This window comes from Corapipo altera, unplaced genomic scaffold (assembly GCF_003945725.1).
Source record: "Corapipo altera isolate COAL_440 unplaced genomic scaffold, ASM394572v1 0, whole genome shotgun sequence".
Lineage (NCBI taxonomy): Eukaryota > Metazoa > Chordata > Aves > Passeriformes > Pipridae > Corapipo > Corapipo altera.
In genome coordinates, this window is record NW_020884872.1 from 54,492,585 (window position 1) to 54,515,889 (window position 23,305).

The following is a 23,305-nucleotide window of genomic DNA, read 5'->3' on the forward strand; positions in this document are numbered from 1 at the left end:
CCAGGGAACCAGCAACACAAGGACATGGTCTTAAGCTGTGCCAGGGTAGGTTTAAGTAGGACATTAGGAAGAATTTCTTCACAGAAAAGGTCATCAGATATTGAGATGGGCTGCCCAGGGAGGGGATGAAGTCACCTGTATTTAAGGAAAGACTGGATATGGCACTTAGTGCCATGGTCTAGTTGTCATGGTAGTGTTCGGTCAGATGTTGGACTCGATGATCTCAGAAGTCTTTTCCAGCCCAATTGATTCTGTGATTCTGTGCTCTGGAGCTGCGAGGAGACCTCAGATGTTCACCTCTGTGTCAGTAAATGCATAGCCGAAAAAAGACACCTCCTCATTTTGATACACTTCTACAGCTACTGCTGTTAGCTTATGCAATAGAGATGCCATTTATTTTTGCTACCTAGATGTGCTCATAACTAAAGCATTGATTTCATTACATAAATACAGCTATTCGGCCTCAGGAAGTGAACCCTCTTGCTCATCATCAACCCAAAATCTTTTATTTATTCCCCTAAGTGCCACTTGTGCCAGGCGATGACTGGTTCTACGGCCGGCCTGCGCTAGGCCGGAACCAAAGCCTGGGGAGCGCGTTTCCGCCGGAGCCGGTCCGTGCCGGGGCGCTGCGGCCGGAGAGGGCCGCAGCCATGGCCGCCATGGCCGACACGGCCGCGCCGCAGCCGCCCGCCGCCCCCGGGCCGGGGCTCCCGTCCGCCCCCGGTACCAACCCGCTGTCCCGCAAGCTCAACAAGATCCTGGAGACGCGCCTGGACAACGACAAGGTGGGTCGGGCGGCGGGTGAGGGACGGGGCGGGGGCCGGATGAGCCGTCAGGGGCCGCGGGCCCCGACAGGCTCCGCGGCGGGGGGCGAGTCCCGCCGTACCCTCAGTTCCGCTGCGGAGCCGCGGGCGGCCGCTTGCAGCATTAATTACGTATAGCATTGGTTCTCGCTTCTCCAGCGACATGCCACGCTCCTGTTTCATCCCCTCTGATCGTAGGGAGGTTTGTATCGCTTGCCTCGGAGGGCACGTCTCAAGTTTTTTGCTGGTTAAATGTTTTCTGGCTGTGAATAGGTCATTCCTTTACAGAAAGTAATCTTACTGTTAAAGCTATTCTAAAATATCAGACAAAGTTGTCTGTTAGAAGAAGAAAGGCTCAACAATTATTTCGGTTGTTTGCTACCTGATCCGCAGCGTGTTTAGGTAGTTTTTCCTCCAAAACCATTTATTACGTTTGTTTTATTTTTAATAAGACCGTGAACTTGGGATGGTTACAGACTTTTTAACCTGCTTCTTTGTAACTGTGTCCAAAGTTAAGATTTTTTTTTTTTAATATATTCTAGGAAATGCTGGAAGCACTCAAGGCTCTTTCGACCTTTTTTGTGGAAAACAGTTTGCGCACCCGAAGAAACTTGCGTGGGGACATTGAACGACGGAGCTTGGCCATAAATGAAGAATTTGTGCACATATTCAAGCAAGTTAAAGAGGTAGCATTTTTGCAGCATGATTAGCTATCTTGCAAGAGTACTGCTATGTAATTTAAAGTGAAAAAATAAAGAAAAAAGGATTAAGAGGGATTTTGAGTGTCCAGGACAATTATACTTTTAGAGGAAAAGCGATACATCATTTCTTTCATTTAGTGAAAATGTTATGCAGAGGGATGTTATGTTTCAAACAGATAAAAGTCCCAGGAGAATGTTGATCTTTAGTGGTGCATTCTTGGCATTGACCAACAGGGAACCTAGAGTGACTATGTTCCTTGTTCCTTGGGCATCTAATTTGTTGGGATGGAGCTGGGCCTGGACATGGCATTTCTGACTTTAAACGCAGTTACTGTTATTTGAACTTATTTAGGAACTTGAGAGTATAAACGAAGATGTGCAAGCAATGAGCAGCTGCTGTGAAGACATGTCCAGCCGTTTAAAGGTAATATACGAATAGATGTGCTTTGTATATTTTAACTGATGAGGTGGGACTACTTTCTTTTAAACGGATAATTATTTTTGGAGGTTAACAGCAACACTGGGATGTTTCCATAGTATGCATATTATGCTACTTTAGGATATTAATATGCTTTTTTTTCCTTGTTCAGAAGATTTATCAAGGAAGTCATTTTAATTTCTTCCAAATTGCAATTCAAAATGCAGCAATATACTTACTTTGAGAATAGCAATGTATTTGTATGTGAGTGGAGAGGAAATATTCTGTTAGATTGGATGTGTGTGAAATTAAAGGGTTAATTTGTCTATTTCCTTTTAAAATGCCTTTTGTATTGACTGCATCTATTGAGTTATGTGTTCATATAAATACCTCAGTTACATTCATAAGAAAGTATCTTGTAATTCAAAGAGGGAAACAAGTCTGCTGTGCATCTTCAATGTATTGGTTTTGTTTCATAACATTGTCTCAGAATGCTGATACACAACAAAACCAATTCTGTTTTCCTTTAATCCTGAATCCATAATATTCTGGATGGGGGGGAAATTTGTGTTTTAAAATACATTACTAAATCTGGTTTGGTTTTAGTGTACAAGTTCAGTATTCAATGCAGTGATGAGTGTAAAAGGTTTATGGATGCTGAAGTGTAGATGCTTTGTCAAACTAATTATGTTCTGAATAGAGCACGTAAGTTATAATATGTGAATAAGAATCTTTCACTAAAAAATCCTGTGAAAACAGTTGTGTTTTCCTCTCCATATGTGTGTGTGTGGATATTAGATGTCCTTCTACTTAGATAAACAGGTTTCATAGTCATTGTACAAATGCTTGTAGCTTGATGAACTTGTATCAAAAAATGTGAGACTACAGTGTAGCCAACTGCAGTACTTAATTTTCAGTTTTGGAAGGAAGTGGGTAATGCACCTCGGAGGTCTCAAATCTCTTTGAACACTGTTAATGTGGATGTGTTCCCTAGCGTGGTTCAGGAACTGTTAGACTGAACTCTTAGATGTGGAAATGAGTCAAGTGTCCATGCAGATATTTGCTCTTTTCTGTCTTTAGATCATGAAGTGTAACTATCGTCTCTGATTTTTGTCTTTCCCAGAGCACAGCCACCCTGCAGAGATTTCTTTTTCTGTTGAAGTCAGTAGGTAGTTTTGTTCTGTGCCCCACAGGAGGTTCCCTCTAGAGCCTTGTAGAACTCATAACTTGTCTTGATTCAATCCATGTTTTCTTTGTCTGTATGAATGTAAAGCAAGTTCATAAGCTCACAAATTTGCACTCAGTTGTGAAATACTCTGGTACTTAACTGTAATAGGACACAAAGACTTGCAGGCATGTGCTTAAGCTGAATAATAAGACATAAATGAACTAAGTAGAGCAAATAGAAGATATAAAGAGGAGGATATTTGGCATATAAGGCAGAAAAGCGTGCTAAGAAAAGCAGAACAAATATAAAGACATGAAAGGGAATATATTTAGATAAGCCAGGAAGCTTTTTATCTTTTTTATTTTTTAAGTTTATAATACCATCTGATTCAAATAACCATATACTGTCAAATCTGATTTTTGGACAGTGGCTGAAAGGGAGAGAAGGAGGCAAGTGCTGAAATGGAATAAAGTAGGACTGAAGGATAATGAAAGTTTTAGTTATATACTGAGGTGGGGAGGAAGAGAAAAATAGGTTTTTTTGGATATACAAGAAACATCAAATACCAACTTTCTGATTTTTCTGTCATGTCTGACTCATTTCTGACTCTTACGTTGTTTGGTTAGATATAAGCTCTTACATTTCATACATAAAATAATGACAATATCTGACATGTATTTGAATGCATGTAAATATAAATTGGCTTCCTGATATATCTAGCTAGATCCAGAAAAAACACTTTTTCTTCCTTTCTGCTGTCCTACTATTAGCATTATTGTTGGTAATTAGTACTTCTGTCCAGAAAATGCTGGAAAGGAAGCAAATTTGTTTGTTTGTTTTTATTAAAATGTGCAGCTCTGAAGAAAGTGATGGCAGAAACCAGTCTGGAATTAGTAGATTCCTGTACTGAATAGTTCAGGTCTAGTCTTTTGTTGTAATGGTCAAAAGGTTTAAATTATGAATTTATTAAACTGCCTAAATATTATTGTTTATATAAGATATAAAAAGCTTAAAGATATCTTAAGTTATTTTGGAACTACTAAATGTTCAATAAATTCTGTTGAGCTTTTTTTGCAGTTTGCGTGTTAGTTTCCTTTAGAAAATTCAGTGTGCATACGTACTTTTTGTTAGTCCTTTCAGGGGTTTTAAGACTGGCATCTTCATTTCAGCAAATACTGTGATTTGGACCTAATACAGTATTGAAATTATTCACACAGAATATCTTTATAACCATTTCCACCTCTTCACTTGCAATGTTATTCTATGCTGAATGCATTTTGATTGCAGGAAATTTTTTTGTAAAATCATCTTATTTTACTGCCTAGGGAATCATTGGGGGCATCCAGTGGGAAGCCAACAATTCCAAATGTCTTTTATCTTTTTGGTGGGCAGTAAGTTTCAGAACTCTTTAACTTCGTTTGCAGCAATCCCTTTAGTCATGCAGCTGCTGTCTGATGCAGAATTGTTTCTACATGAATTCCCTTGCTTTGTCATTACTGAATATTTAGGACTATGATGAACTTCATAATCTTAAAATTATAGAATCATTTATGTTGAAAAATATTTATAAGGTCATCAAGTCCAATCATTAACCCAGCACTGCCAAGTCCACCAGTAAACCATGTCCCAAAATGCCACATCTACACATCTTTTAAATGCCTTCAGGGATGGTGACTCAGCCACATCCCTGGGCAGCCTGTTCCAATGCCCGACCACATTTTCAGTGAAGAAATTTTTCTTAATAATTTTTTTTGGTCCTTACAGCTCTGTAAGCTGCTTGGACTGTAGAGCTGAGCTTGCTTAGACTAGCAGAGCTGTTTTCATCATCTTGTCTGAAAAGTCTGGAAGGACACTGCCACTGGGCAGTTTAGCTTCCAAAGGAATTTTTTGCATTTTTCATTTTGTAAGAGCAAACAATTTACAGTTGATGAACAAACAAAATAAGCAGAACTATTTCTAATACTTGCAGTGTTTTTGTATTTTGAATATAAATGTATATAAACATGAAAATGTAAATGGATAAGGATAATAATTTATTTTTCCTGCCTGGAAATAGGGAGAGTTAATGAATACTTGTTTAAAGAAGGCCTTTTGTTTCAAACAGTACACTCTTTAGATTGCTAATAGTTGGAAAGTTTCAAAAGTATTACAAATTTTAAAGATAGTGTAATACATTTGATGTGTTTGTGTTTTTCACATACTTCATATTTCTAATTGTATTCTAGGCAGCAAAGGAACAAACCCAGGACTTGATTGTAAAAACCACAAAACTCCAGGCAGAAAAGTATGTATACCACCTTATTTATTTGATGGAATTTTCTTCTAGGTGTGATCCTGCCACTTCTATTTTTGAGTAATGACTTTGGGTTTTTTTTAACACTGTCTGTGTTTGTAGCTCAATCGGAATAAAAATGTTGCATTCTGAGTTTATTGCTAGAGGATCCAAAAAGGTAAGAATGTGTGTTATTGCTTATTTGAATAAAAATTGGCTTTTTAGGGAAAAGAATCAGTTACAGTGGCACAGCATGCTAGATATGGATGTGCTTTACCTACTGTCAGTTGATAATGTAAATTATATTGTGTTGTAGCAGATATGGACCAACTCAATGTCTCATCAGTTTGACAGGCTTCTTGTTGTTAATGGTTCATATCCAGTGGAAATCACTCTCTGGTTCAGGGATTTTATGAGGGAACGAAAAGCTGGATTCTAACCTACTCTGCCGTATTTAAAGCTAACTGTAAAATACAGAAGTGCTGTTTAATGAGCCTAACACAGGTCACTTTTTCCCTTGGTTCTCCAGCCTCCTGTGGAAGAAAAGATTTGTATTTTACTCTTTTCAGTATTTTTATTCATGGGAACGGGGATAATGGCCTATGACAGATGCAAGCAGTCTTTACTGTTTTTACGGCTAGGATATGTGGTTTTACAGCTGTACGTTTTCTCAGTGTAGAAGAATGAATCTCCTTGTTTTATGAGCTTTCTTATGAAAATTATATACAGTTTTCTGGAAGTTAGAAATAATTATTTTCAGTAATAAGTTTGTAGTAGAAATTACAAGTTTGTATAGCTCTCAGCAGGCTTTTAAAATCAGTAGGTTCATCTCGTGGACTTCGATAGAAAGTAGTTTATGTCCTGTGGAAGTCTGAATGTGAAGTTGGAGTCTAATCTGTACACATTTTGAAGGTTGAATGTAGAATAACTGCATAAAATGCAATGCTGGTTCATATAAAGTGAAGGATTTGGTAGAGGCACAATTTATGCAAGTGAGCAGAAGTAAAGTCTTTGAAAATTTATCATTTTGAATATGAGTATATAATGTAACAGGACAGAGAAGTGGTCATATGGTTTACAGTCTCAAGAAAAGGAAATGCTTTGATGCCTTGTTCGGAAGGAGAATGGAAGATGTCAAGCCCAATCCCAAGTGGTGTATGTCTAATTGGCCTTAAGTTCCATTAAAGGAGATTATGCAGGCAGTACAGCAGCATTTCCACAATATAGTCCTTACTCGCACAATCGTTTACTTAGAAGACTTCCTGCTAATTCCTTTAAAAGACAGAACATCCCCCTAGTGTGAAGAGGGAAAAAAGTTTAGGAAGTAGCCTGTCCTTCTAAGGGTCTCTGTGACCTCAGAGTGCACATGTAGGAATAAGTATATCGTGAAGTACCCATGAGCAGAAGCCAAGAAGTACTTGTGATTCTACAGTCTGATGGTTTTGGAAAATTCGTAGTGCCATTTACTATCAAAGTAAACTTTTTTCCCTGTCTAAACTTACAAAAAATTTAGTTAAAAGCTACAATGTGAGGACTGTTATGTTCCATTGGGGACCTTTTAATCATCTTTTATTTTAACTTGTTAATTGACTGTTTGTTCTGATGCATCCCATTGGTTCACATCAGGCATGTGAAGAGGCATCGTGCTACCAAATGTTAGGGGTTTCTTAAGAGCTGAAATCTTGCCTACAGTCAGAAAAAATACAGGTCTTAAATTCCTGATTCCTTCAACTTAACAGGTGACATTTTTTAAGCCAACAAAGGAGTAAATGGTGAAACTGTAAGGGTGTGGCTTCTCTGTCTCCTAAGGGTTGTCCTAGGATGCTGTCTGATTGAAATGTAGATATGAAAGCTGGACCTGTTCTATTATGGTCTTCTGTTAGGCTTAGCATTTATCTGATTCACTTTAGCTTTTCCTTTTTTCCTTAAAACTGAGACTTATCACAACTTAATAGAAACATGTAGCATGAAATAAAGTAGTCCAAGACATCCAACCCATCTCTCCATTACATAAGGTTAATTTATTGCTGTTCAGTAACCTAGAGTCTTGAATAGAATGTTCATTTTAATCTATTTCATAACAAACTTCTACAATAAAGAAAAACTGAGGTAGTTAATTTAGACAATTTCTGGGAATTGTCAAAAATCCACTTCCATTTCATTATCTTCACTAGATTTCTGTATGCTGTTTGCTTTCAGGTTCCATTGGTTGTTTATGTATAGTAGCGAGGGGATTAGATTGTTTTCAGACAACCTCTGCTGTTTTAAAAGATGTGGGTTTGTTTAATTGCTATTGCTAGTAGGCTGATAGAAAAAGGATATTGGTCCTCGAAGTGAGATTTTAATAATAACTTTGTCTGACTTGTTGGCTCTCTTGTCGTACCTGACTTTAGTTCTTTTCTTTCTTGGTATGAAGCTGAAAAGTTACTTGCAATACTAAGCTACTTCACCTTGCATCGGGAGCAAGTGTCCCAGAGTTCAGTAGTTCCCAAACCAGAGAAATAACTGTTCAGTTCCAAAATACTGTATGCAGAATGCCAGTAGCCTGGCTTCGTAGTAATTCTGCCAGCCACTTAATGGTAAGATATGCAAGATCGTTTTTGAGGTTAGCCACAATTGTGGATGTAACAGTTGAGGAGAGAGACTAGAAGGTAATAGGTACGATATTAATTCTTATAAAATTAAGTAAGGACAATTATATGAGTGTATGTATGTGCTCAGGGGGATCACTGAAAATAAGTCTGCAGAAATAGAAAAAGTGGTGAGAGCTAGAAGTAGTTTTCTGGATGTAAAGACCATAATAATCTGAAAACTATTATGAAAAAATGAGAATGGAAATGGTTTGGACAGATATTTTTGAGTCAGGCTGATGGTTCAGAGCTTTCATTGAGATTATGCACTTGAACACCTTTACACCTTCTCTTATTTTGCTACCCTCTCTTAATTGTGTTCTTAAACACAAAATATGTGTTTCAGAGCAAAACTTGTGTTTTGATGTCAGAATCCTTGTTAGTTATGTTGATTCAAAAAAAAAACGGTTTACATAGCAGTGGGATTGTTTCACTTTTAAAAAATATGTTAAGTATGAATCCCAGACAGGAATGTAACACTGTTTACTTCAATTTGTTTTAATTGAATTCCATTCAGACTTGTTCTTTACTTAAATTCAACAAATGCCGTTCTTGGAATTAATGATTTGACTGTCACCTCTGTGCTCAATACAAGTTCAGAAGTCTTAAGAAAAATATTTCATAGTGGACATCTGCTTCAGTAGTGCTACACTATTGATCTCTCATGCTTATCTGTTGGTGATGCCTTTTTCCTTTTCTAAGAAATATATTTTTTTGTTGTAGTCAATTTGGACATAATGCAGGAAGTTCAGCAGTATTAGTAGCAGGTTAGAGAGGCTTGATTTTATCAGCGTATGCTAAGAAAAGTGGTGATCTGGTGGTTTGCATTGATGAGATGTATTTCGTGTGTTGACCTTTTGAAACTTGTAATTACATTTATTCCCATGAATAAGCTTCATGAGAAAAAGCAGTGATTGCCTAAACTTAATTATAATTGGATGTGTGGGGGAGGGTGAAGACTTGAAATTCTGAGGTTGATTTTCTTTCCTGATTTGTACCAAGTTAAAGCATGTGTTACAAGGTGTAACAGAGGACTAAAACCAGTTAGAATGGATCTGAAAATAAAAAAAACAAACCCTAATTTGTCACATTCTAGCCATGACTAGCAGAGAAAGTGCAAAACCTTATTTTTTTCCAGCTTTTCTACCTGGCAACCATGTACTCTGTTGAGACATGAGGTACTCTTGGTCAGTATGAAATGGGGTGTGGTCTTACAAGTCAAGAAACATACATCAGAAGTTCAGAATCAGTTACATGATACCATTTCTGACTCATGTTTGTCTAATCTGCTCTTAGAAGAAAAGCCCAGGAACAGAAGAGCCCATGGTCTTCACTGGAAGTTGATTTTGGTTCTTTATTGTTTTCCTACTCTGATTTAGTTCTCCTTTTGCTGCAGGTTAAGCTCATTTGTTCTGATCTTATTCCAGGTGGATGTAGAGAACAGTGTTTTAAATTCATGCCTTTGGCAACATTTTTGAATTTGATGGCAAATTTGAAACCAGACTAAGCAGGCCCGCTTCAAGTGGCATTATATCTGATTTCATAAAAGATAAGCTGAAGAAGAAATCAGTCTGTTTGATATGGGAGTATCAATTAGCTCATCTCTACAAAATGGAAAAGAATCTGTTCACTGGAAATGCACTCCTTTTTAATTTAGTCTCTGTGCACAACTTAGAAACCATATCTTGTATCTTAACTGTTGCTGAACACTGATTTACCTAATAAGTGTGTGTGTCTATATATATATGTGATATATATATATTTATCACATGATTGCTGTGAAGTTCTGCAGAGTTCTGAATATGAATTATTTGTCCAGACTATTCTGTAGATACATACCCCTCATGTTTATAGGAAACCTAATTGGTATGAAAGTGGAAAATTACTGAATCCCATGAATTTATTTACAGTATATAAGCTTTTTTATTCTAGTGTTTAGTAATCTGTTTGGTAAGATTTGAATCATTTCGATGCAGATGTGTTGCTTAACTTTGGATTTAGTCTTTTTGATTTTTCCCTATTTATTCTTTGAGCAGAATGTATTAGATGAGAGGACAGTAGCATTGCAGGCTATCTCTCTTTAGGATCGGGATTACAGGTGGGAGAAGGTCAAGTCCACATTCCTGCTGCCACCTGTTATTTGCATGATGACCGTGATAAACTCATCAACGGTTCAACGCATGACTAGTGCATTATTTTTACATTTTGTATGTGCTGCTATTTGTGGAACACTTTCTCCAAAAGCTCATTCTTTCCAGTAAAAGCCTTTCCATGATTTCCAGTCTAATTCTTGGATATAAATTGATGGTTTTCTCATATTGTCCTTTATCTTAATTAGAGCTTCCTTCGTCTCCTGTGTTAAATTAGGTTTTCTATTCCCATGATCATCCTGCTAGCTCTGGTGTAATGGGAGTCCATTGTTCTTGAACACAGATGATCAGGATTATGATCTGTTTTCCAGATGAGGTCTCACTAAAGCCTTACTTACTCTTACTGCTATTTTCCTGTATCTTGGAAACGTTAGACAATTCACTCTATTTTCTTTGCCTCCCTATTTTTTAATTGAGAAAATTTCATAGTTATGTTCTATGGTAAATTGGTCACTGAATACCTTCTCACAGTATTTTAGTTTTCCTTTAATAAGAGATGTGTTTGTCAGATAAAACATAGAATAAAAACATTTATTCTCAGCATTTAGAAATGTATTTTTGCACCTGGTATTGAAGAATGCTTTCCTAACACTTACTTGTGTGCAAGTGTTTTGTTGTGTAGTCTTGTATATTTGCCTTTCACGAAAACCATCAAAGAAATTTTTGCAGCTGCTGCTGAAAAGCAGACTTTATACAAATCTGTTAAAGATGGTTGTTATTTCTTTATGAGGTAGAAATACTCCATCATTCTGAGGCTTTAAAAATGTGTTGAATCCTCAGTATTGCAAATGGAAAATAATTCAGAATGTGCTGCTCTGATTCATCCTAGGTAAAGGAAGCTAGCAGATTTTTATGCTGTATTTAGTGGCATGATAAAATAACTTCGGAAAATTCTGCTTCTCCTCCACCTCGTTTTTGAGCTGTCTTGGTGATAATCCCAACTAACAGTGCACATTTGTATTTGATTCAAGGGAAAAATGCACGAAGTGCATACTTTTCCCAGCCTTTTCAGTTCTCTTGCAAAAGAATTCTGTCTCCCTGGTAACGATTAAAACTGGGGAAATTGCTCTTTGTTGGAATCCCGTCCCCCACCCAAGCTCCAAAGTCTTCCAACACTTGGCACTTCCCCCTTTGCATCAATGCAGTATTCCCATGATCTGTTAGTTTTGTTCCTTTATGGAGGAATGACTTTGGTAAAAGAAGAAAAACAACTTTGGGATAACAGCACGGTGTGGCCTTTCCTCAGCTGTACTGTACTGCTTAGAATACAATTTAAAATTATTATGTCTGCACAAAGGCCAGCGTGTCTTGAAATGTCCAAGTGTCTGCACAGGTAGCAACTGCAGTGGGTTTTATGTAAGATGACCTTACTCTAGCTTTTGTTGTTACTTGCATTGTGTTTTGTATGGCACTTATTGCAGTGAATTGGCTATAGTAAACTTGAATGACATTTTGATCCATTTCCCTGCTTTAATGAGATTGATTAAATTCTAGTTAAATACCTCTTAGCTTATGTCTGAGGAAATACATATATATATATGTAGAAATTGAATAGCTGTGTGAGTGTAGTGGTCTCAGTAATACTGTATACTGCCAGGTAAGGATCAAGGGTACGTCCAACTTACATATTTTGTTCCTGATCATCTAGGATGTAGGATCTCTTTCTCATGCAGATTGATAACCAAGGCAACTTTCATAGCCATCACAAGCAGAGCTAGCTAACCTGAGTTCTGAAAGTGCGCAGCTTGTTGAAATATCACATTCTTTATAAAAAGCCCAGAAGAAATAGCTTTATCAAAGTTCAGATAACATGCTTTTGTTTAGGATAAATGTTTGTCACCACTTCCCAGTCACTCTCTTGAGAAAGGGAGGTGAAACATTGCTGCCCTCTTGAGGTTGATATCTTGTGTTTACGTTGTGAAACTTCTAACTTGCCAGTGTGCTAGAGTTTAATGTATTGACTCTGTTTTATAAAAGTTAATTATTGGGAGTGTGCAGAGTGCATCAGTGAGCAGTTATGGCAGATGCTAGCCCAAGACGTGGCCAGGGATGAGAATGTCTTTAACACACAGTGTTGGATCAAACCTTGTTCTCTATAATAGCAAAAAAGCAAGTACTGTGAAGAGTGAGTACTTGCAGAAGGAGAGACATTGACAAGCAAGGTTGGTTTTTTTTCATAACCCCTGTGTTTATGGGAGATCTTGTTTCAATTGAAACCAAAGAAGGTCTTGCATTTGCTTTCTGTTGTCTCTTTCCTACCTTCCTTCTCTTCCCTATTGGGAGGAATAATCCAGTGTAAGTATTTTCAGCTTTGTGGATTGATATTAAATTGAGATTTCCATCACAAGAGGAGAGACTTGAAACAACTATTAAAAGTTAATTCACTAAATTACATTGTCTGTTGTTTCAACCAAATCCGATGATGGCAACATTGAGGGATTAGACTTGCTCAGCACGATGGAATGAAACAGGAATGTGCCATTGGAAACAGCATCATTGCATGAAATTATAAGTGTCCTTGCCTGGTTTTCAATTTGAGTAGCTGTCATATGCCTCTAGGGTTTTTTTGGGTCCTAGTATTTATCAGTATGATTATTATTTGTAGCTGACTATGGAAATGACCTCTTTTTATACCCCAGAAGAGTTCAGAAGTGTAGTTTTCATGAGCTGTTTCATAGCAGCAATGAACTACGTAGTCGTTGCCAACTTGTGTCTGGCAGCTCATGGTACTGACACACCCCTTGGTACAGCAGAGGTGCATATACAGATGTTAGTACCCCGCAGACCCTTAGCACCGACTATGGTCTGTGGGGTATTAGAAAACATCAGAAAATACAAGTAATCTCCATCCCCTAAAATAAAAACTTTTACTGTTTTTCCTGCCAGATTTGTTCCCTGATCTGATTCACTACATGATAGTATAAAGAATGGTTCTGTCCCAGTGGGAAGGGCATTACAGGGCAGGGCTGAGCAGGGATGGCTGAGGCAGCCTAAGCAGCGTGGCTTATGCATCATTGATGGAATATATTACTACAGAGCAGACCTGATCCATCTTCTGTCTCTGTTGCTAGAAAAGCATAGTTATCCTCAGAAAATCACAGGCCTAATATTGAGCTAAAAATACTCTTGTTAATATCTTCTTCTCTGTTTCATGTATGTTTTGTAGACTTCTCTTGGTACTTTTCCTCTTACACCTTGACCGCCTTTCTTCAGATTTTATCACATAATCTTCTTACTGAAAATTTACTGAATGTGTTAGAAGTAGTGTTTTTCCGTTCTCCTTCCACTGTGTTGGAAAGTACTGCGATGCATGGATGCAGCTGCTGCCATTGGCCATTTAATTGGTCAAAATCATTCTCCATCACTCTTGTTCTTTCCTTAGGAAACATTCAGCTTCATGGAGCCCCTAAATTTGCAATTGTAGAGTTGGCTTAGAGAAATTAAGTGGATAGGTTTATTTGAAGCATTGCTAATAACTAATTAGTGTCTTTTCAATGTCCTGAAAAAGTAGTCTTTATTTCCTGGAATGCAAATCCTCTGTTGCTGCAGGAATCTCGGTCCCTTTCATTTGTGTCCTTCTGTGGTTATAAAGGTGTGAGACAAAACATGTGCAGGAAAATGCTGCCCATGACATGGGCGTTTGCATATTACATCCCTGCTGTGTCCCAGCTGTATGTTGTTACAAAGAAATGGATCTAGTCTGTTTATTTTCTCATTTTGGGTGCTGCAGCTTTTTTTGTGTCTCTCTAAAAACCCAGAGACACAGAAACTCCATTCTTTCCTTGGTGAATTTGAAAGGCAAGCATTACAACCGTACAAGCACAAAGTATCTGAATTAGATAACTTGTGATACCAATACTAAAATAATATTTTTTTAAAGAACTTAGTATTGTCTTTACTGAATAATCTGTGTAAGCTTAATAGAAAACTGTATGTGAAGAAGCAACTCAAGTGTTTGATGGCAGGAATGTACTATTATACTATTATAGTTTTATAACACCAAGTTCTGATGCTGATTATATTTCCACGAGTATGAAAATGAAAAATAAATCTGAGATAAGCATAAAAGCTAATGTCCTCTTCACTTTGTTTTATTACAGTCAGAGATTAGAAATGAAAGCACAAGTTGCAGATGCATTCATAGCAAAATTCCAACTGACACCAGATGAAATGAACCTGCTTCGAGGCACGAAAGATGAGCCAATTACTGAGGTAGCTCAATGAACATTAAAAGCTTTGCCCTGAACTAAAATGTAGAAGTACCCTAGCTGAATTGTACATGAGATTTTATTTGCAGTTTGCAATTTAATGTGTTATGGAAGAATGTACCTTTTAACAGCATGGTGAATTTCTGATGAGTTTGAAATATGTGGTTAAAGATTCAAGAATAGAGAAGGAAAATCAACATTAAGTTGTAGTTTGTGTAATGAGTTTAAGGGGCAAATGATCTCTCATGTGGTTCTACACTTCAAAAAGACCTTTATGCAGTCTAAATTTTCAGTGAAGATGTTTTGAAACTTCGCCATACTCACATAAAGCAAATGAGAAGCTCACAGCTCTTCAGTAATGTGTAGTACTGCCCCTGTGCATGCATGTGCACATTTTGCATGCTCCTGTATATAGGTATTCAGTGACTTGAAACATACAAGCTGAGGCTTTCCCTCAGTATTACTTGGTTGATGAAGATATGAGGTGCTGACTCACTTCTAACCACCTTCCAAAACCAGTTTTGGAATATGTTTATAGTTTGAATAAGAAGACACGTTGTTCTGCAGTAAAAGCAAACTGAATAGTAAGAGAATTGAGTATATTTAATGGATTTTTTTTATTATTATTGTAATTGCATGGAAACCTTCACTTAAATCTAGACTGCCTGCTGAGATATACTATCTCAATTCCACAGGCATCCTGTTTGCAGTTAAAGCATTACTAAAGATATGGAACTGATAACCATAAACAGTGCTAATGAAAGCATAAATGGAATGTGTTAAATGATTGTGCACTTGAGTAATTGCTGTGTGCTTTTGTACCGCTATTGCCATGAAAGAACATTCAGGTTTCTAGAAACCACATTGCAGGGAACAATGACAGGAATGCTGTGCCAGTTATTCAGTGCTTGGTTTGCAGCAGAAGGAGGAATAGGCTTTTTGATACTTTGTCTAAAAAATATGCAGAGGTAACTGAGATACAGCAGTTGTGCTACTTTAGTTGGCAGACTTCACTAATATAATGTGTGTGTATTTCCCCTATGTTAGAGTCAACCAGAGCCCTTAAAACATCTTAATCAGGCTTCTGTTTTGACTTTTTTTTTCCTGAAGGAAAAGTGTTTTAGGTTTTTATAAACACGGCCTTAAACAAAATTGGTGCAAGGCAGTAGGGTAAATTGGTGGCCTACTTCACTTAGAATATTTCTATTTTTATGTGATGAACCAAAATCAAACTACTTTCCCGAGGTAAACTGTTCATATCACAAAAGGTATAACAAATAGTTGTATCTGAATTAGCTGGTCTCCTCCATGATGTTTGAAAGATGACTTGGTTACAAGATGTGTTTGAAAATGTTATTGGATTTCCATTTGCTTTCTGAAACAGTAACAATATAACCCTTTTGACCATATGTCCATCTCTTCTAGTGTTCATTTTTTTTCTTCACTGCTGCTGCTGAATTATTTGGGGGGAAAGATTGTTCTGGAAAACCTAGGTCCATTCTGTTGCGAATGTTTCATTATTTTTAAGAAATTGTTACCCTATTTTATGAATACAACAAATATCAGCCTGTAATCATTGTAATTTATAGTGTTTCAGTTTGCTCTTAAGTTGCTAACATTACTGGGAGATGATGTAATGCATAGTAGTGTTCTCAAAATCTTCTGAAACTGTTAACTAATAACTGTGAAACACACGCATACTACATAAGACAGGTTAAAAACATGTCTTTACTGCATTTTTTTTCTTTTTATTTCGTTTTATGGAAGAATAACTTGATGCAATAGAAAACTAAAAAAATCATAAGGCTCTTAAAGTGGAACGAGGTGGCAGAGGCCGGGTGTGTTTTTTTAAAAGCAACTTTTGGGACACAGATTTTGGGACACAGACCCACAAGGAACATAAATATGGGATTGAAATGGGGAGTATAGAGTGCAAGAGCTTTGATTGAGAAGTTACTGCTTTTAAACACTGCTTTTATTTTATTTTATATTGTATTAATTTATTTTATTTCATATTATTTTATTTTCTTTTTAAATTGATTTAGGATTTTTTCAAGGCTTTAGGACGAGTAAAGCAAATTCATGATGATGTCAAGATTCTCCTCCGGACAAATCAGCAAAGGGCAGGGTGAGTGCTACTTAAATGAGTGCAAGATAACCATTTACAGTTAAAAGCAGAAGTTAAAACAAGGTCTCATTCTTTACTTCATATGACTGTACAGAGTATTTCACAAAAAAACCCTAATAATAACATTTTAAAATCTTCCTTATTTTAATAATGGTGTCTTTTGTTTGACTTGCACATACCTTTGCTACCTAAAATAGTATTTGCAAATTAACTTTTTTTTTGCCTTGTAGCTTGGAAATTATGGAACAGATGGCTTTACTGCAAGAGGCATCTTATGAACGACTTTACAGATGGACTCAGAGTAGGACTAAGAATGTTTTTATGTTTATTAATATTGTTATGATGATTCCTTTAATTCCTTCATGTGGATTGAATTTAGCAAAAACCTTTTCCAAGATAGATTAACATTTTGGTTTCCTTCTTAGTGAAAGATTTTTTATGACCCAAATAGTTAATTGGAGATTCTCTCCTTTTTTGAGCTGGTCTCATCACTGTAAAAGTGTATTATTTATTTCTGGTTTTAGTAGATGATTTTCCAGAGAGTGACTACTTCAGTTTGATAGTCCAAACAAATTGTCAATTCTATTGAATTTCATTTCCGTGCGGGTTAGAGGGAAATTGTTATCTTTGACCATTTGGTAGTAAGGTCTAGTTTAGTGGGAGGAGTGGTGCACTACTTCTAAAAAATTTTTAAAAAAGCCATCTCCTTTTAGCAGGATGCTCTTTTGACTGATATTACGCAATTATTTTTTTTGCTTATGTACTCTGGATCTAGGCATCTGTGTTCAGTGTAACATCTTGATAGCGTGAAATGTAGATGCTTTTTTATTAGTTCTCTCTTCTCCAAAGACACTGACAGTAAGCTTTTTGGAAAAAAAAAAATTAAAAATGGTACACTGTGGTTTTTATATTCATTAGGTGTTCTTCAGAGGATGCTGAAACCTCAGATAATAGTTGAGGTTTCACCCTAATAAAAAATCATAATTCTTATGCCAGCATTTGATTTAGTTTATATGATTTCCACATTCTTGCAGGGAATATACAAGATTCTGTAGTTAATGTACTGGAAGGTAAAAAAATAACAAAACCAAACAACAAAACAAACCCACAGCTTGCTTAAATACTTGCTCCCTTTTTTCTTAATAGTTTACCTGGGACGTGGTAAACAGATCTAAAGGAGCCCAACAGAATTCTGATGATTGAATGATTCACCATTTGTATGTAGGCACAAACAAATACTAAGCTTCTTGTAATCATTATTGTTGAAATTTGTGAGGGACATGCATTTTATAGTACTGCTTGCAGGGGAATTTAGTTATATTTAACACTAACCACCCCGGGTAGCATATTCTAAAGGCTTCAATTCAAAATCAAAAGCCTTTGAGGTTTTAACTAATTTTCTTGTTTTACAGATTGTTATAAAATGTATTATAGTGTAAAGAATGTGCTTTTATCTGTGTTGATATTTTATAGATGAATGCAGGACATTGACACAAGAATCATGTGACATTTCTCCAGTTCTCGCTCAAGCCATGGAAGCCTTACAAGATAGACCAGTCCTGTACAAGTAAGTAAATATTTGCAATTATCTCTAACAGAAATTTTGAGCTTACAAAATTTAAAGATGGGCATGAATTTCGGTGCCAAGGCAGTTTAGTCCTGTGTCAAATTTAAAAAAAAAAAAACCCAAACATAAAAATATATTAAAAAAATCATATTTCAACTGCTTTAAATTTTAGAAGTCTTTTTTTGGCATAATTATGGTACAGTAAATGTCATCAGCCTTTTTCCAACTCACTGGTTTCTAATTAAAGTAAAATGTCAGACTTTATTTTAACCTAAATGAATTGTGAATTTCTGCTGTGCTCATTCTAGGGTTTTTGTGAAGTAAAAAATGCTGTCCAAAGCATGTGATTATCTCATTTAAATTCCCAAAGTGAAAAATTGCTAAAGACTGATTAGCTCTTACTGAAGTGCCTCTGGTAGTAAGAATGGAGTTGTCCAGTTGTCTATTAAAAACTACTACATATTGGCCTCTAAAGTGTAGGGATACTTGTATATCTGTAAAATACTACTAGTCTTCAGAATTTGCTGCAGGGACTTTATTAAATATGGTACTTAGTAGAGACAACCACGAGATGGCACTGTAAGAACTGTTTTTATTAGAGTGACTATACCTGAAAAGGTGGTACTTAAACTTCTTTGCTTTTTAGGGTTTGTTTTGTTTGTTTTGGTTTGGGGTTTTTTTTAATGTATTCATCGCATTTTGCAACTATTGCAAATTACTTTCAGCCACAGGTAGCCAGGACAGCAGAGTACTGGGCAGTCTTTCAAAGGCTACCCTTGTCTTTAATGGTGTCAGATGTGTAAAGGTGTAGGTATGTGACACTGTAAATCTCCGTGGAGCTCCTCACAGGAAAAATGCATTGTGGAAGTGGACCTTAAAAATTCTGTCATTATGAGAGGAAGCACAGATCTTGACATGCTCAGTCAGCTCTGCTAGTTAATGTGAGGGAGAAGTGATGTCACTTGACGTCCCCAGCTGTTGGATATGGTACCATAGTTGGAGATTGCAGAGTCCGTTCTTACATTTTCTCCTCCCCACCCTCTTTCACAGCTGCAAAAGATCAGTTACAACTATGTTCACAACATTTTATAGGATTCTTTTTAGATACAGTTTTATTTTCCGTAATAAATGTTTTGTTGAATTATAATACTTTGAAACTTCATAAAATCATTGTTTTGCTCTCTTAACATTTCTGGGAGAAAAGAAAAAACATCTTCTATGTAAATCCACAGCTGGGTAGTTTAAAATGAATCTAAAAAGAGAATTTATTTTTCTTCTGACACTTCTCTCAGAAACAACAGCAGTAGTAATAACAAAGGTAGAACTTGATAGGTAAGACCTTTCTTCTGCCAGAAAGGCAAAAGTAAATGTTACACACAGCCACATGTCTCTCATCATGGATTATCATACTTAACTACTTGCTAAAGGAGTATTATCAAAATTGCAGTACTGATGCTTTACATTTTAAATCTCAAGATGTAGTTTATTCCCTTCCAAAAGAGTTTGTGTACCTTTAAATAACTAACAAACTGCTGAGTTCAAAATGTAAAAATTAAGTCACAGAAGAAAGTAATTTTAAATTGTTTTTTGGTTTATACATATAAGCATTGGTGTGTAAACTGGACACTTTTCCTCCAAATCACTGTCCTTTCATCTGATAAAGATTGTGATTCATTTGGGTGAAAACGAGTAAGATGGAGAAGGGCAGGAGTTTGGAAACAAATCCACAAATTCTTATTTTCTTATATTGACTTATGTCTTGTCAACTAAAAGTGTCAGAAAGAATGTACCATGGATGGACTTTTGGGAACTGCAGTCAGTAGGTGTCTGAAATAAACATTTTGGTTTGGTTTTCATCTCCTGACTCTAACAGAAAAACTGTTTCATAGAAAATACATGGAGACATAGCTCAAAACAGTGTTCCTTTTCCATCATACACTCAGGTTTTCAAGGTCTTTTTCTACCTCTTCTTTCCTCAGTGATCATTGTTGTGTTTTTTAAAAGTTGAAGCTGGATTGAAAAGAATCCAAATGTTTTTTTCTTTACTGAACATGAGTATGTGTAATAACACAGTAGTAAATACTGTGTTCTAGTGTAAATAGTAGTTATTACTGAATTTTTTAAGATGCGGGATTTTGTAATGGTTATACGCTGTTCTACTGAGAACAAAAGGAAAATTTGTAGTTTCCTTTTTAAAACAAAATTATCATTATTGACTAATTACAATATCACAAGATCTGTTTCACTGCTGTATTTTTAATGATCTGTTGTATAGCTGTTCATTGGAAGGAGGAAGAAAAGTGTAGCTGGTTTCTACAGACACTGGAGATTTTTCACTCCAATACTGCTCCTCCTGGACAGTGGGCTGTTGTCAGATCCCAGATCTCTTCCACTCTTACTCACATTATTTTTGAAAGTAGTAATTTATTAAACTTTTTCACTAGGCTTTTTTTTATTAATTGCAGGTATTTACTTCCCGAGTTAACATGTACAGTGTATAAAGAAAAAGGTTTAAACAGACATTTCCAGATTCTTCAGTGTGCTTTTCCTCCCCTTCAAATAATAACGTAGATTAAAAAGAACAAAACTGAAGGTTTCCTTGGACTTTTTGTAGAAGATTAGAAATCTAATTGAACAGTTTTGAAGCAGTATATTATTTTCTTCTATATTTTATTCTTCATCTCTGTTAAATGTGAATGTAGTACTTGTTTATCTTCAGTCAGTGATTAACTTCTTTTCGTTATTATTAATATTTTATTTTTGTTCATCTGCTGGGTGTCATTGGTAAGGGACAACATGCTTACTCTTTGACGTTTTTTCAGTTACGTTGGAAAAATAAACTGTAATGTATATTTTCTTTTTTTCCTTTGTAATTTACATGTATTGTTCAAAATGCTTAAATTAATTTACAAAAAGAAATAGAAGTGTTCTGTGGCTTGCAAAAATCCTACTTCTAAGCAAATATAACAGGAACATTAGCAATGCTCATTTCCCATCCTTTACTTGCTGTCGTGCTTCAATGCCAACAGGAGGGTAGCCTGCTCCAGAAATGAGCCATGTGTAAGTTTTTGGTACCTCCTCTGCCACCAGCAAACCATTTGAGATTATGCACTCTGGGCTGTAATTGTTCATCCATTAAATATGCAGCTAAGACCCATTTGATTAAAAGCAGTGAGCTATTATCAAATGAAAATAACTTTGTTTGCTTCTTATTAATCATGTGGTAGCCTAGAAGAAGGAAGAAGCCTTGTGTTGCAGCGCAGTAAATTGCTGCTTTTGTCAGTCAGCTGGACCGTATGCAAAGAGGAGTCCCAAATCTGTCAAAGCTGCTTATGTGTATAAAAATGGAAAAAGTGCTTTTTCATTTATTTTATTTATTTATTTATTTATTTATTTATTTATTTATTTATTTATTTATTTTATTTGGGATAAGGGAACAGCTAGGTCAAGGAAAAGCTGTGTTTTTAGTATCTGTTTAGAGGAGTCTAGAAAATCAGATGGGTTTGAGTGTTTTATAGTAGAAACATTGATGCAAGATTTCTAGAACTATAACAGTGGTTGCTTGTATTAACTGTAAAGTTGAACTAATCAGCTATGATGAGGTAAACTGTTTTTTCTTAACCCATTTTCATGTTTCAATGACAGATACACGTTGGATGAGTTTGGGACAGCAAGAAGGAGTGCTGTGGTCCGTGGCTTTATAGATGCTCTTACTAGAGGAGGTCTGGGAGGTACTCCCCGCCCTATTGAAATGCACTCGCATGATCCTCTGAGGTACAGTACTCCAAGAATATATATGAAGTAGTCTTTTTTTTTTGCCTGTTGCCATTTTGACTCAATGACACCATAAACTGCTGATTTACACAGAAATTTCTGTCTTTGTGTAGGTATGTAGGAGACATGCTGGCCTGGTTGCATCAAGCTACAGCTTCCGAAAAAGAACACCTAGAAGCTATGTTAAAGCTTGTAACTGTTCAAGGTAGTACTAGTTTTAAAACATAAATTGGGAAGTGATAGAAAGTAAGTCTGTCATAAGTCAGAAAGTGTGATTGATTTCTTAGGCTGGACTTCAGTTACAAGTCTGAGCTTAAATTTTCCTGGGAGTCTCAGAGTAGCTGGCGGTTGCATTTTTCTAAAAGAACGCCCGTAATAAAGAAAAGTATTTAAAAATGCACTCATTTTATTTCACTGTGCTTACAATGGATTTACATTAAATTTACAAAGGGACATTTTAGAGTGTAGTTGAGAGTTCAAAAGTTGTTTGCAATGTATATGACTACATATCTCCTTGAAAAGATAGTCATTGCTTATTGTTATGTTGAAGATTCCTGTTATACCATACTCTTTTGTTTAGTTATTTTTTTTAAATATCGTTCCTTGTTCCTTTAGGTCTCTTCCTTCTAGGCTACAAGTAAAGTGGAATTTTCTTCTGTCATATAACATCATTACAGCTTTATGGAGGTCAAAGTAGGCTGCTCACAGATATGTGAAGCTTTTTAATATCAAAATTTCTCCTTCATTAACCAAACTGCAGACTCTCATGCTTAGTCTTCAGCCCCTTTGCTTTAAGTAGATTGTGCCTATACTTAAAAGACCTCTTATACAATAGAAACCTTAGTATGACTTACCACCATATATTCAGACAAAGACATTTTTTATAAGTTATGCATGGGTACTCAGTTGTAACAAACTCATTGTCAGAACTTAGATTTGATCTGCGTCTGGTGAGCTCTTCAGATTGTGTGTCTCAATTAATCCTTCCCTGGGATTTAAAGTGAATATGTATTCTAATTTTCATTCCTGCTGTAAGTATTAATTTGCTTTCCTAACTAATAGTTTGTGGAAATGGAGACTGTTTAGGAAGTGTTGTAAATCATACTGGAGGAATGCTGTTGTTTTTTGACTACAGTTACAGTGTACTATAGAAGGGAATTTAATATTGTTTGCTGACAGTATCTTGGGGAGACAGGAAAGCAGGCCTCATGGCAGTTTCACAGTAAAGAAAAAGACATGAGAATTCTTTGTACATGACTGACTGATGCTTCTACTGTAACTGGGGAGTCCTTCAGGAAAAGCTGGCACCATGGAGCATGTTACTGTGTCTGGTTCTTCTGTGGATTGGGCTACTGCTGCTGCAGAGGCCTGCCCTTTGTTTTGAAATTCTCACACCTCTGTGTAGTGCTTTGTTTAACTATTAAGTTCCTTGGCCTTCTGGCAGGATGTCAGGCTGAGATGCTATGACCATGTAATTAGATATATT

The 23,305-nt window shown here is 36.3% G+C and overlaps 1 protein-coding gene across 2 annotated transcripts in view; it reads left to right on the forward strand.

Annotated features, from left to right (window-relative positions):
- Positions 1-659: 659 nt before the first annotated feature.
- Positions 660-23,305, forward strand: part of COG6 (component of oligomeric golgi complex 6) — a 53,420-nt gene continuing 30,774 nt past the window's right edge. The window contains exons 1-10 of one of the 2 annotated variants that reach the window (XM_027647605.1): positions 660-785; positions 1,346-1,489; positions 1,857-1,928; positions 5,316-5,374; positions 14,243-14,354; positions 16,396-16,478; positions 16,709-16,779; positions 17,952-18,045; positions 21,691-21,819; positions 21,933-22,024. In XM_027647605.1, coding sequence (XP_027503406.1) covers positions 660-785; positions 1,346-1,489; positions 1,857-1,928; positions 5,316-5,374; positions 14,243-14,354; positions 16,396-16,478; positions 16,709-16,779; positions 17,952-18,045; positions 21,691-21,819; positions 21,933-22,024 — 982 coding nt within the window. Of the gene's footprint in view, positions 786-877; positions 1,006-1,345; positions 1,490-1,856; positions 1,929-5,315; positions 5,375-14,242; positions 14,355-16,395; positions 16,479-16,708; positions 16,780-17,951; positions 18,046-21,690; positions 21,820-21,932; positions 22,025-23,305 lie in introns of those variants that run through there. The other variant, XM_027647615.1, reaches the window with a different exon arrangement.